Below are 13,339 nucleotides of genomic sequence, written 5' to 3' on the forward strand. Positions count from 1 at the left end.
TAAAAGGGATGTTGAAAGTTGAAGTTGAAGAGTGGTGATGAAACTACTATTTTGAAAAGTTTTGGGGGGTGAGTAGTTTTTAAAATATGAAAACTCTAGATTTAGGGATGAAAATATTATTTTTTAAAGTTTAAAAACTTTAGGCAAAGGTAAAATTATTAGTTTTTAAAATATAAAAAAAAATATGACAAATTTTATTTTTAATATAAAATAATAAAATAACTATTTTATCCTTATTTCTGATAGAAAAAATTTATAGAAATTAGGTTATAGGTGAGAGTTTAAATTTTTTAACTATTATAAGTGTGATTTTGAATTTATGCTAAAAGCTAGAGAGAAAATAGTCTTTTGCCCCGGAAGAAAGAAACTTATAGTTAGGGCTGAAGGTTTTTATTGTAACATTAGCGATTGGTCTAGTCCGAAAGATTTAGGTTTTGACTAAACCCTTCAAAATATGATGATTTGATTCATAACCCTTCAATTGATGGCCCGTTTTTATTTATTTATAATTTAGAAAATTTACGTATAATTCCTGTCAACCACCCCTGAACCGACCGCCACTTATCATTGTCCTCGTATCCAAACACCCCGCATTTGAGTCAATTTCGTTTTGGACAATTCAGTCAATCAACGCCTTTTCAATCTCCATGAAACCCAAGGGCATTTGCGTCTATTCGTCATCCACATACTAGTTGATCCCTACACAGTACCCCCGACCCGCCTTCAACAGCCACATCTCGAATCCTCTCTTCCTTTTTTTTTGTTTTTTTAATTATATAATTTTTAATTTACTAAATTCGAGTTTTTATTAATCCGGACCGTACGGAAACCGCACAGAATTGCCAGACATGGGCGTTCCAGCGTTTTACCGGTGGTTGGCAGATCGGTATCCGCGGTCGATTGCTGACGTGGTGGAGGAGGAACCGGTGGTGGACGGTAGCAGAGTTGTTGTCCCTGTTGACGTGTCGAAACCTAACCCTAATGGCATAGAATTTGATAATATGTACTTGGATATGAACGGGATTATTCATCCTTGTTTTCATCCCGATGGCAAGGTATTGCTTTTTATTTTTCTCCTTTATTTTTGGTTTATTTTTGTGATTCTTGTGGATAATTTATGTATTAAGTCGGGGAGAAGATAGAATTTTGTTGAAGAATTAGTTATCATTATGTTCAGATATGTTCTTCGATTTCTTAGTTAAAAAGGAACTTATTAGAGATGCTGTTATGTTCTGTTTGGTGGGAAAGAAAATTAGGGGAGAATTTCTGTTAAATTTTTTGTAACCATCTTTTCCTCAATCGATTTGCTTAAAGCCTTAAAAGTTTTCAGACTTGATGCTTGTGATCATGAGGCTATGAACCGAGTGTCTTTAACGGGCTACCATTTGTAAAGTGCCTCAACTGTTTCATCTTGTTAGCCCTATAGCTCAAGGGGATAAGGGCTGGGAAATTAGTCATTTGGACCAGGGATGGAAGCGTTTTCTGTTGAATGGGAATGAAAATCTTTGGAGAGAGGAAGAATGCTGATGTAGTAATTTTTCTCTTTTGCTGCTTTATTTTTTCTTGAAAGTTAGAACTGTCTATGTATGAATTATTAGTGATTGGGTGAGAGGGGATATTACAAATATAGCTAGATAAGAAAAGATATTGATTTATTAGTATGTGTGACAATATTTAAGGTGTGATGGAAGAGGGGAGTATCTGTAGCAGAGGAGTGAAATTCCTGGAAAGTTATTACAATACCTAAAGTTATTGGTACTGTGCTCATAAGAACCCTCACAGAAGGGTAAGCTAATCTTCATTAATGGTCCATCCTCTTTATCATCTCTAGCTAGTAATAAAAATTGGGCTTAAAGAGAAATTTTAGTTTCTCTTTCTCGTTTCGTCCCACTACTCTTATCAGTTGAATTTAATCTTTCATAACTATACTTCTCTTATTCCAACAAAACTATGTCCTTTACTTTTATCTACATGGAGAATTACACATGTAACAATTGGTGCTGAATGGTCAAGTATATGTATATGAAACAATGGAAAATAACAATTTTCTCCTTTCACTCTCATTTCCCTCCTATTCAAATTAAGAAATGGGGGATAAGTTCTCTCATCTTCTGGATTTTTTCTCTTCAATCCCTTATCTTCGCTTCTACTGAACATAGGTCTCTGAAAGGAGGCGACAGATGAGAGGCGACAGATGAGAGATATTTTGATTAAAGTGTTTCTAATGACAATGAAGTCTATTGGGAAATTGTGCCCTGACAAACATTCTTTACTTCTGCAGCCTGCACCTGCCTCTTATGATGATGTATTTAAATCTATATTCGATTACATTGACCATATATTCTCATTGGTTCGTCCTAGAAAGCTTCTCTATATGGCAATCGGTGAGCTCTACTTTAGACATTAATTATTCAGTTCCTTTTTTGCTAGAATCAGATTTGCTTATTATAGTTTTCTGTAGATGGAGTGGCACCGAGAGCTAAAATGAATCAGCAGCGTTCTCGGCGCTTCAGAGCTGCAAAGGATGCCTCTGAGGCTGTAAGATCTTACTTGTATTATGTTAATGGGTTTTAGTAAACTAAGGCAATGTATTTTGTTGTTATTTTATGTATTTCTAATGACATCTTAGGAAGCTGAAGAAGAAAGATTAAGGAAAGAATTTGAGGAAGCTGGGAAAATCTTGACTCCTAAAGAAAGGCCTGAAACTTCTGATTCAAACGTCATCACTCCTGGCACACGATTTATGGCCGTGCTCTCAGTAGCACTTCAGTACTATATACAATCTAGGTTGAACCACAACCCAGGCTGGCGGTTTACAAAGGTGTGATAGATGTTGTCTTAAAATAGTCATTGTCTCCTTTCTACCTTAAGATTGGGTGTTTCCTTGTGAAGTTTTCCATCCTGTATCTTTTCCCCATATACTTCTGGCTTTCGGATTCTTTCTCTCTAAATTTATTTACGGGGCTGCATTGGGTGATTATTTGAAGGTTATACTTTCTGATGCAAATGTTCCTGGTGAAGGAGAGCACAAAATCATGTCTTACATTCGGTTTCAGCGGAACCTTCCTGGTTTTGATCCAAATACTCGGCATTGTCTTTATGGCTTAGTGAGTTGTGCTTTAATTTTAGGCTTGTTTTATTGCCAATTTCTTGGTTTTTCATGTTTATGCATGAATAAATTTCTTGCAATTTATCACTCACTTTTTACATGCCTTTTTTTGGGTTTAATATTATCAGGATGCAGATTTGATTATGTTGTCTTTAGCCACACATGAGGTTCACTTTTCAATATTAAGAGAGGTTAGTTGATCATATTGTGAGTAGTGTTCTTGGGTCCTACTCATTTGTTTTTCTGGTTGGATCTCATGATTCCTTCACACTGATTGTGCAGGTGATTACTTTTCCAGGGCAACAGGAAAAATGTTTTCACTGTGGTCAAGCTGGTCATTTGGCAGCTGAGTGTCATGGTAAACCAGGTGATAATGCTGCAAATGGGAATGGGGTGGATGATACTCCAATTCACAAGAAGAAGTATCAGGTTAGAGAACTAACAACCTTGTTCTGGTTCCTAAAATTAACATTGTTTCTTTTTTTATTCCTAATTTTATTTTTCTTACTGTTACTTTAATCTGGTTCATTCTTTAACAGTTCCTAAACATTTGGGTGTTGCGAGAATATTTGCAATATGATTTGGACATACCTAATCCACCATTTCCAATAAACTTTGAGCGAATAGTGGATGATTTTGTGTTTCTATGTTTCTTTGTTGGCAATGACTTTCTGCCACATATGCCAACATTGGAAATCAGAGAGGTTTGTAAGTGGCTAGCATTTTGTTCCTGTAATTAAATAATTGTTATTCTGAGCAACATTCTGAATTTTAATCATTTCTTTCTTTGTTGTCTCTGTATTTGCTAGTTTACAGCTTGTTTTATTCTTTTCAGCAGGCATTCTCTGATCCCTTTCCATTCTTGTAAGTTATGCTGTCTACTTATGATAAAGACTTTTGCTACTTGCAGGGTGCTATAAATTTACTGATGCATGTTTATAGAAGGGAGTTCACTGCCATTGGTGGTTATCTTACAGATGCTGGTGAGGTAATATATCTGTTTTACACAGTCCTTAAAATGGATGGCTGGTTAGCCACTCTAAGTCTGTGTTTTTGTTATTTCATTTTTGATAATAATGGTAGGCTATCTTAACGTATGCTGAGAAAGTTCAAATTACATGTTCAGGTTTTGTTAGACAGAGTAGAGAAATTCATCCAGTCTGTTGCTGTGTATGAAGATCAAATCTTTCAGAAGAGGACTCGTATACAACAGGTTCTTTAGGCCTTCTCTGTTATTTCTTTTTATTCTATTCATTTGATTATCAGAATGGTGCAGAATGGATAAGTCATACACACACACACACACACACACACACTGTTCTCTACACTGCCTCTTTTAATAGTTTGTTGTGAAGATACAAAAATCACATATTCCTTGTCTTGGAGGTAGTATAATTAAGTTACTGTTGTCTTCAGGCTACATTATTTGTATTCTTGAGTGTGTTTGTCATAAGCATAAATTTGATTTATGTGAAATGTATCAATCCACATGTTTGGGTTCCTGCAATCCATTAAAGTATGTTTAACAAAATGATAATTATGGATGGTACTTCACTTGAAGGATGGTCCTAATCAGCTTTCTTTATGTTTCAATTTATATTTTTTCCCTAGAAAATTTTTTATATTTATTCTAATGATCTTTTCAGGCTATGGAGTATAATGAGAGTCTTAAAGCAAGAAGAGAGTCTGCTGAAGAGCCACTGGCACCAGCTGAGGACAAGGTCTGTCTTTTTGCCCATTTTGTGTAATAATCTTTTGCACCAAAATTGTTTTTTTAACTACTATAAAATTTATCAAATTAAAATTTAAATGCGCCACAAAGTCATAGACAAAAAACAATAAAGTTTACCCCTCTCTTGACTTCATTTATACCTTATGCATTCTAAGACTGGGAATTCATTAGCAACTAGTCCTGTTGAATGTCAGCTTCATTAAAAGGGGAAAGTTTTTCTAAATTACTTCTCTCTATTTTCGAAAGAAGATGATGTTCCTCATTGCGTGAGATACCATTTTAATTGGAAACTTGGTAGTTCTCTGGCCATTAGGAGGGTTTGATAATAGACTTGGAAACCTGTTGGTTATCAAAAGTCTTTATCCTTTTGGAATTAAAAGCATTTTTTTTATATTCACATTGTGAGATGGGTTAGGATTATTATTATTATTTCATTTAAAAGTTGGAGTTATTTAGGTGCACTGATTGAGGATAACGCTTCACCTGGACTAAATAAATATTTTATGTTGAGGAAGTAATTATGTTGACTAGAATGATTTATGATATTCTTTTTCTCAGGTTAAATTGGGGGAGCCTGGGTATAAAGATAGGTATTATGCCGAGAAGTTTGATTTGTCAAATCCACAGGAGATTGGTCAAATTAAGAGAGATGTGGTAAGTTGTTATACCTTTACTTTTTCCTGGAAAGTGTTTGATTAACATTTTATGAAAAATGGTTCTGGATGATCAATGTTTGATATATTTCCTGTTCCAATGTATTTTGAGGAATTAAAAGTCTTTTAGAAGTAATAGTTTTGAAGTTCTATGTTGTAGGTTTGGAAGTATGTGGAAGGTTTATGTTGGGTTTGCCGCTATTACTACCAAGGTGTCACCTCTTGGCAATGGTCAGTTTGATTTTGACTTAATGTGAAAAGATTTATGTTTTAGCTTCTTTACTTTTTTTTTCCTACTTAAAATAATTTGGAAAAATTTCTAGGTAAATGTGAATGCTACATGTAATTGACTATGAGTTTCTACCAATGAATGTATTGCATGCTACATTATTTGTCAATTTTATTGTCTAGTTTGTCTCTAGAAGTTGGAATGCTCCTGTGACAAAGTTGAAAATGTGCTGTTTTTAATATGATTCTGGCATTTTCCACTTTGATGGGTATAAATGACCTTCCAATGGATAAGCACCATATGGGATATCACATGCAAGAAGGAATACAATTCACTTTGAGATGCTATATGATTCTATACTATTCATTACTTTGGTTAATTTATAGATGTATTTCTCTTTTAATTTGTTCAGGTTTTATCCATACCATTATGCTCCATTTGCTTCAGATCTTAAAGATTTGTCCGACTATGAAATAACTCTGTTTCCAGGAGAACCTTTTAAGCCTTTTGATCAGCTTATGGGAACCCTGCCAGCTGCAAGGTGCCTTTTTGTTAATTTTTAAATTCAGTGTGTATTTAAATTTCAGCTAATTAATGCAGAAAGTATCTGTTTCTCGATACAGTTCCAGTGCTTTGCCAGAAAAATACAGAAATTTGATGACTGATCCTTCATCACCTATCTATAAATTCTATCCTTCTGGTACGTTACCGTTATTGCCAGTGATCACTTATTCCCAACAAAATCCTTTTCGTTTGCAAGTTTACTCCGTTTTTTTCTTATGAACAGATTTTGAGATTGACATGAGCGGTAAACGCTTTGCATGGCAGGTGTGGTGTTGTCAACTACTAAGTGTCGATACAATTATCATTTTTGGATACTAGTTAAGAAGCTAACTGAAATCATTTTTTGTTCCTTTGTTGGAAAACAGGGTGTTGTGAAGTTGCCATTTATTGATGAGAAGAAGTTGCTTACTCAAACAAAGAAGCTTGAAGCGTCTTTAACGGTCTGGTTCCTTTTATGTTATGCTAGTATGCATAATAACTTTCTTGACCTCTAGCTATACATATATGTTATCATTGTTGTATTACAAAAATGAAATAATGTAATAAACTAGAGATAGGTACATGGTAAAAATTCTTCTTATGTTGTGTATATTCAATTTGTTACTTGTACATGTGATTTTGTGCTTTTTCCCTGATTAAAATATTATTACACATTTTCCAAGTTAAAGTAGTGAATAAAATAATGTAATTGAAATTGATGATAAACACACCCTTACATTTTGTGTGTTTCTTCGTCTATTATGCTGGATTTTGTTTTTTATCTTCGAGGTTTCAATTTTTTTTTAAATATATATATAATTTTCTCATAGTTTTTTTTTAATTGGAACAGGAACCATTTGACTCAAATCTCTAAGGAAATATTTTTCTTTTTTTAAATTTTGACATGATTTTTTTTTTAATTTCTTATCGTTCAAAATTTTGAGTTAAGAAGGAAATGGCTTTAGTTTATCGATTTAACCTTTGTTTTTTCAAATTTTTTACAAATAAGAAAATTCCATTAACTATCCCATGGAAATGGAAGATTTTTCTTCCTATCTATAATCTAGATGTTCCCTGATATCTGGCAATGGTATGTTAATGTACTGGTTCATTTCAGCCTGCTGCTTTACTGAACAATAAGATCTTACTGAGTTTAGTTTTCATAATTTTTCCTGGCCTCAGAACTATAATGGTAATTTGGAATTATAATTTTTCACTTAATGTATAAACTGGTTTTGAATTTTCTTTGTTTATGCACCAATGGTTGTAGGCTGATCATTTGTGATGTTGTGGTCCTTTTCTGAATTGCCTCTTAAACTGTTAGAGTTTTGCGATCATGATGTAATTGACAAGGCTAATCAATTCTTGTTCTCTTTTTTTCTTGAATACTTGCCTAAACTGACCCACAATTGGTATCTGCAGGAAGAAGAACAGTTTCGAAATAGTGTGATGCATGATTTATTGTATGTTAGTGCTGATCATCCTCTGTCTCGACAAATTTATTCATACTATCAGCATAACTATCAGTTACCTCAACATGAAAGATGTTATTGGATGATTGATACAAATGCCAGGTTGGTTATTTTCTTTATTTCATGGTAAAGTCCATAATTCTCTAATAACTTAATCATTTTGATTGTAAGATGGTTTTACTCTCCTCACCTGTTGCTGACCATTGCAGTGGTGGAATGAATGGATACATTTGGTTGTATGAGAGGAATGTACTATGTAGTTTCGTCCCTTCACCTGTCAGGGGATTACCACACATAGAGTGTAACCAAGTTTTGTAAGTTTCCTTTTGCCATTGTTCCTTCAAAGAGCTCAATAATGCCTGTCTTATTATACCTTTTTTGTTTTTCAGAAACATTTCTTATCATAATCCTGCAAAGCATAAACACATCCCAGAACCTCCTGAAGGTGTAATCATGCCTGATAAGGTATGCGAATTTGCTGTGCTTTTAGAATTGATGTTATTTACTATCAATGTGTGTAAGAATTAACAAAATATGAAACTGATATTCATTCATCATGTTGGTAGTTCTTCAAGTTGAGCTTCTTTTTGGTTAATTAATTGTCTTATTCCTGTTGATATGGTACTTCCGATTAGTGCCTTATTTTTTGTTACTTTTGCAGATCTTAACTGATATAGACATTAAACCATTTCCTACTCTGTGGCATGAAGATAATAGCCGGCGTCAACAAGGCAGAGACAGGTAAGCATAATGCATTTCATTACAAGTTCGATTGATGTTAGAAGAATGTATGGGTACTGTCCAGATTATTGTCAGCAGTAGGTGAAATAGTATAATTGTGATTACAGTTGTTTAAATTTGTTATTAAATTCTAATATTCATTGGCCAATGGATCTGAATTTTACTGGATTTTTGTCTTGCTTATTACATTAAACAGGAGCTGATATATTTGTTTGGTGCATCTATTTCAGGCCACATTTACCTGGAGCAATGGCAGGCCCTATGTTGGGAGAGGCAGCTCATCGTCTTGTTAAGAACACACTTAACTACAAACCTAATGGTTCTGGGTTAATTGAGCAACCGGTGTACTGTAATATCCCATATGCAGTACCTAGACCTAGACCAGCTGGACCCTCTGGAAATGAGAGGGTTTCTGGTGATGACCCAAATTCTAATTGTGGATATTACTATTATATGCAAGGCATAGTAAATAACTCTAGATCTCCCAATCCATCAAATGGTGTACAAGGAAACAGACACAATCCATCAAATGGTGTACAAGGCAACCGAAACAACTCCAGGATGCACGACAGATATCAATCCCAAGAACAGTATGGTGATATGAGGACTGGTATGTCTGATTTGAGAATAGCAGAAAGTGTCAGAAGTAGGCCTCCTGCAGGGATGCAATACAGAATGCCTAATCCAGCATACTCTGGGAATTCAAACCAGCAGTTTGTGCAGAACATGAATCCACTTCCATCTCCACCCACAAACTGGATTAATAAACTATTGGGTGGCAACAGTAGAATGTTAACTAATGGAATATATGAGAAGCAGCCAGTGAAGATGGTTTATCAGGCCAAGACAGAAGATATTATGAAGCAACAGTGACTTTCGTGGGTTTGGTTAAACTTATCTGCTCTTTTGCATTGGGTACCCCTTCTGTAGTAGTAGTTGTGTGGCCATTTTAATCTTTGTTGTAAGGACTATGTTTCAGGAAACATACCAGATCTGTCTGATGGGGTGCTGCAAATAGACAGCAGGAGGTGCAAATTAGTGTTATATCTTTCGTTCCCTCGCTCAACAAATTTGCTGTCAATACCAGAACAACATTCAAAAATCAGACAAATTTGGAAGGTGAGGATTTGTATTACACAATGTAATTGTCATTGCAGGCTTTCAGTAATAGATTTTCTAATTCTTTTATGTTAGGGATGATGTATACAAAGGAAACTTCAACTACAGTCCTGTACTGGTTTTAGTATTCAAGATGGAGCAAAATCAGCCAATGCAGCTGATTTTTGTTTCAAGCGAGAAGATGTAAACCACTGTGTATGTATGTGCTTAAATCTCAGTGTACTTTTTAGTTACCAGATGTTTAATGAGACTTTTTTTTTTTTTTAAATTACTGGATTTGTTAGAATTCATTAGAAAGGATTTATGGAGATGCTTCTACTTGTCCTTTTAACGTGCTTTTTTATGCATAAACAGCCAATAATAATAATACTAATAATAATAATAATAATTTTAATGCATAATAAATGGAGAATAACATCTGTGATATTATCTTTGCAAAATAAAGATGTTAATTGATGCGTACACGGCATATAAATTACCAAAATGATGAACTTAATTAACCATATTTGTAAGGGTTTTGGTAAATAATCAATCACTCCTAATCCTACCATTTTAATCGACTAATTTAAGGAAGACTAGTGCATTTAGGTATTAACATCAATCTTAATGTTAAAATAATTTTAAGTTAATTTATTATTAATGTAGAATGATGTAATGTCTTCTGATACTTATTACTTGGAAATGTCCCAGCCAATGAGTTCCTGCTACGACTCTCCCTGTTCGGTATCAGTCATAATCATCTTTTTCCTATTTCCCTAACTCCTAATCCTTGACCATTCCTATTATGTCCTCCCCTGACAAATTTAACCTTGTATCCAAACACTCCATTACACAAACAAAAATCTACAAAAATAAATTTTTTAACATTTGGGACCAAAGCTTATCTTGTATATTTAATATGCCTTTTTCTGTAAATTATACAATTAATATATATCTTTCTTTAATTATAGAAATATTAAATATTGGATATTAATATAATCATTAAATTTTTGTTTTTCAATAAAATTTTATACACAAAATCACTATGTTATTGAAAAAGAATAATAACTAATTATATAATAATATATTATTATTATTTTTGTATAATTTTTTGTTCATGAAATATTATTAGTTATATTTTGTTAAATAATGTACCGAAATTACCCTTGGAAATGAATACTTGAAAAGAAGCTACAGCATAGGCGCGTAGTGGGGAATTGGGTCCACACCAAACCTAGATTAGACTAAGTCCAGTTCCAACACGCCAATAACTGAAACCAAAATCAAAATCAGACCTCACGTGAACCTTAACCATAACCAAGACCCAAACCAAACCAAACCAAACCAGCTTGGCTGACTTTCTCTCTCTCCTCCTAATGGCCTCCGAGCAACACGACACCGTTTTCCCCGAAGAAGACCAAGAGCTCGATGAGGACGAGGAAGATTCCGACGAAGATGAGCTCGAGGAAAACGACGACGCTTTAGTCGACGAAGAAGATGACGAGGAAGTCCTCAATTCCGCCCCCGTTGTCTCTTCTGTTACTCCTTCTTCTGTCTCTGTTGCCTTCCCCTCCGCTTCTGCTATCGCCGTCCCTTCTGCCTCTGCGGTCACCGTTGCTCTCCCTCCCGGCGATCCCGATCCCAAACGCCAGCGTCTTGCTGAAAACGTGGTGGTTCTTGATGAGAAGAAACCCGTGTTGTCGTTGCCTTCGCCGGTGCCTTTGCCGTTGCCGCAGCAGCTGGATGAATCTAGACGTCTGTTTCAACGGCTCTGGACGGACGAGGACGAGATCGAGTTGTTGCAAGGGTTTCTGGATTATACTTCACAACGTGGCAGCGCGCATCACCATGATACGGCTTTATTTTACGATCAGATTAAGTCGAAGCTCCAGCTGGACTTTAACAAGAATCAATTGGTCGAGAAGCTGAGAAGATTGAAGAAGAAGTATAGAAATGTTATGAGCAAGATCAGCTCAGGTAAGGATTTTGCTTTCAAAACGGCTCATGATCAAGCTACGTTTGAAATTTCTCGCAAGATCTGGAGCACCACTAATGTTAGTGTTTTAGACGATGAAGATGCGAATGCCAACCATAATAATCATATTAATTCCAGTAATGAATTTAAGGGAAATAGTACTGTTTTTGTTAGTAGTAATAATAATGAGGAGAAGAATACGCCCAAATCTAGAAAGCGGTCAAGGGCGAAGCCTGCAGCTAATGAAAATGTTGTTGTGATGAATAATAATGAGAATGTTAATGTGAATGGTGCTTTCAGTGGAGGTAATAATAATGGGATTGCCGCGGTGGTGGAGGAGACAGTTAGGAGTTGCTTGTCGCCTTTGTTTAAGGAGTTGTTATGTAATGTGATGGGAGGAATGGGGGGAAGAGGGATTGGGGGGTTGCCTATGAATGCTGTGATGCCCTTGGGGTTTGGTGGGAGTGTAGGAGCTGAAGTGGTGGATGAGAAGTGGAGGAAGCAACAGATTTTGGAATTGGAGGTGTATTCTAAGCGGTTGGAGTTGGTGCAGGATCAAATTAAGATGGCGTTGGAGGAGTTGCGGTCAACTGGAGGCTGAGAAGGTGCTTTCAGGTTCTTGGATTTGTTTCCTGAAATATTTGTTGATCACTTGTTTTGATCAACGGTAGTTGATAATAGTGTAGGGGGTAGCTGTATTTTGAGTTTAATAATTATTTTGGCTTTTCTTTTCGTCTTTTCTTTTTAATTAACAGATCTTGAATAATGATTTACATGGATGTCTTTGTTGACTTCTTCATGTTCCTTCCATAGGTGTAAATAATGGTTTTATTTATACATAGACTGGAGCTACTATCTTTGATAAAGATGTAGCCATTATATAATACATATGTTCACTTATTTCACATTTGTTATTATCATTGGTTTCTTGAGATTGCTATCTTGATTCATTGTTATCTAAAGAGTATGATAATCTCTCTTGTGCAATCTGATTATTCTGTTTTCAATAAAATTTGCACCTTTTTGGGTGAACTGATGGCAATGGGAAGAAGTTCGTGGAGATGGGTGGGTTTGAAATGGTTTTGAACTTTGTGGTAGTATGCTCTGGTTTGGCCTCATATATGGACGCCGATGGTCTATGTATATGCACTATACAATTTTTCTACTTCATCTTTTTCCTTTTCAAGATTATATAATATTTCAATGAGTAGCTTCTGCAGTTGTGAACAGTCCTAGAAATTGTGGGAATTTGTTAATAATCAGAATCCTAGTGTATGGTATTGTCTATTTTCTCCAGCACTTAATTCTTGGTAAACATTAGTTAGATTGTGTATTCCTTCTTGTTAAACAGCAAAGTTATAGCCAAATATAAGTGGTGTATAGTATTTTGTTCTTTGCTGGTGTGCTTGATATCAACACTTCAATTGATCTTCATAATTTCAAGATGCTTCTATATAGAGTAACAAAGTCCAGGGTAGCAAGTTGGATTATCATCTATAGTACCTCTGAACAAGGCTGGGTATTGCCTGCATCTTTTCATTTTGTGTCTTTTGTTGTTTATATCTGTTATAAAATGAGCTGAGCTTGTTAAGTCATAGAAGAGGAGAACTCCTCCATGATTGCTATGGTAGCTATATGTGAGGCACTGGTATTTGCACCCATGCTGTTAGTGCTTGCCACCATCTAGTCTAAAGCTAAAATAAGCTCATTGCTATCATCCAATTCATATCAGCTGTAGTGCATCTTTTGTTGTACCTGAACCCATGCTTGGTAGTGCTTGCCACCAC

At 35.2% G+C, this 13,339-nt stretch overlaps 2 protein-coding genes across 3 annotated transcripts; both read left to right on the plus strand.

The window, feature by feature from the left end:
* Nucleotides 1-706: 706 nt before the first annotated feature.
* On the plus strand, nt 707-9,929 carry LOC123201387 (5'-3' exoribonuclease 4-like). Of its 2 annotated transcripts, XR_006498814.1 has the most exons (23): nt 707-1,055; nt 2,282-2,384; nt 2,462-2,538; nt 2,630-2,821; nt 2,988-3,107; nt 3,238-3,300; nt 3,392-3,538; nt 3,649-3,813; nt 4,020-4,097; nt 4,236-4,322; nt 4,756-4,830; nt 5,400-5,495; nt 5,655-5,725; nt 6,136-6,264; nt 6,347-6,423; nt 6,511-6,551; nt 6,653-6,727; nt 7,689-7,840; nt 7,948-8,052; nt 8,128-8,203; nt 8,400-8,479; nt 8,710-9,598; nt 9,674-9,929. XR_006498814.1 is itself a non-coding variant. In XM_044616877.1 (22 exons), exons 1-22 carry the CDS (start codon nt 849-851, stop codon nt 9,350-9,352), a joined length of 2,859 nt encoding a protein of 952 aa, XP_044472812.1. In that variant the 5' UTR covers nt 707-848; the 3' UTR covers nt 9,353-9,929. The 2 variants fall into 2 exon arrangements, 1 of the variants encoding a protein (XP_044472812.1); XM_044616877.1 differs by having other exon boundaries at nt 8,710-9,929.
* Nucleotides 9,930-10,802: 873 nt separating this feature from the next.
* LOC123201400 (probable transcription factor At3g04930) lies at nt 10,803-12,457 on the plus strand. Its single transcript, XM_044616889.1, has one exon. It carries the CDS (start codon nt 10,954-10,956, stop codon nt 12,151-12,153), a length of 1,200 nt encoding a protein of 399 aa, XP_044472824.1. The 5' UTR covers nt 10,803-10,953; the 3' UTR covers nt 12,154-12,457.
* Nucleotides 12,458-13,339: the final 882 nt, after the last annotated feature.

This window comes from Mangifera indica, chromosome 2, assembly GCF_011075055.1.
Source record: "Mangifera indica cultivar Alphonso chromosome 2, CATAS_Mindica_2.1, whole genome shotgun sequence".
Taxonomy (NCBI): domain Eukaryota; kingdom Viridiplantae; phylum Streptophyta; class Magnoliopsida; order Sapindales; family Anacardiaceae; genus Mangifera; species Mangifera indica.

Excerpts from the sequence above, each read along its gene's own strand:
- LOC123201400 (XM_044616889.1), top strand. The coding sequence starts at position 10,954 with ATGGCCTCCGAGCAACACGACACCGTTTTCCCCGAAGAAGACCAAGAG.
- LOC123201387 (XM_044616877.1), top strand. The coding sequence starts at position 849 with ATGGGCGTTCCAGCGTTTTACCGGTGGTTGGCAGATCGGTATCCGCGG. Across the intron at positions 5,496-5,654 it reads GTCAAATTAAGAGAGATGTG|GTTTGGAAGTATGTGGAAGG; the intron begins GTAAGTTGTTAT and ends TCTATGTTGTAG. Across the intron at positions 8,480-8,709 it reads CGTCAACAAGGCAGAGACAG|GCCACATTTACCTGGAGCAA; the intron begins GTAAGCATAATG and ends CATCTATTTCAG.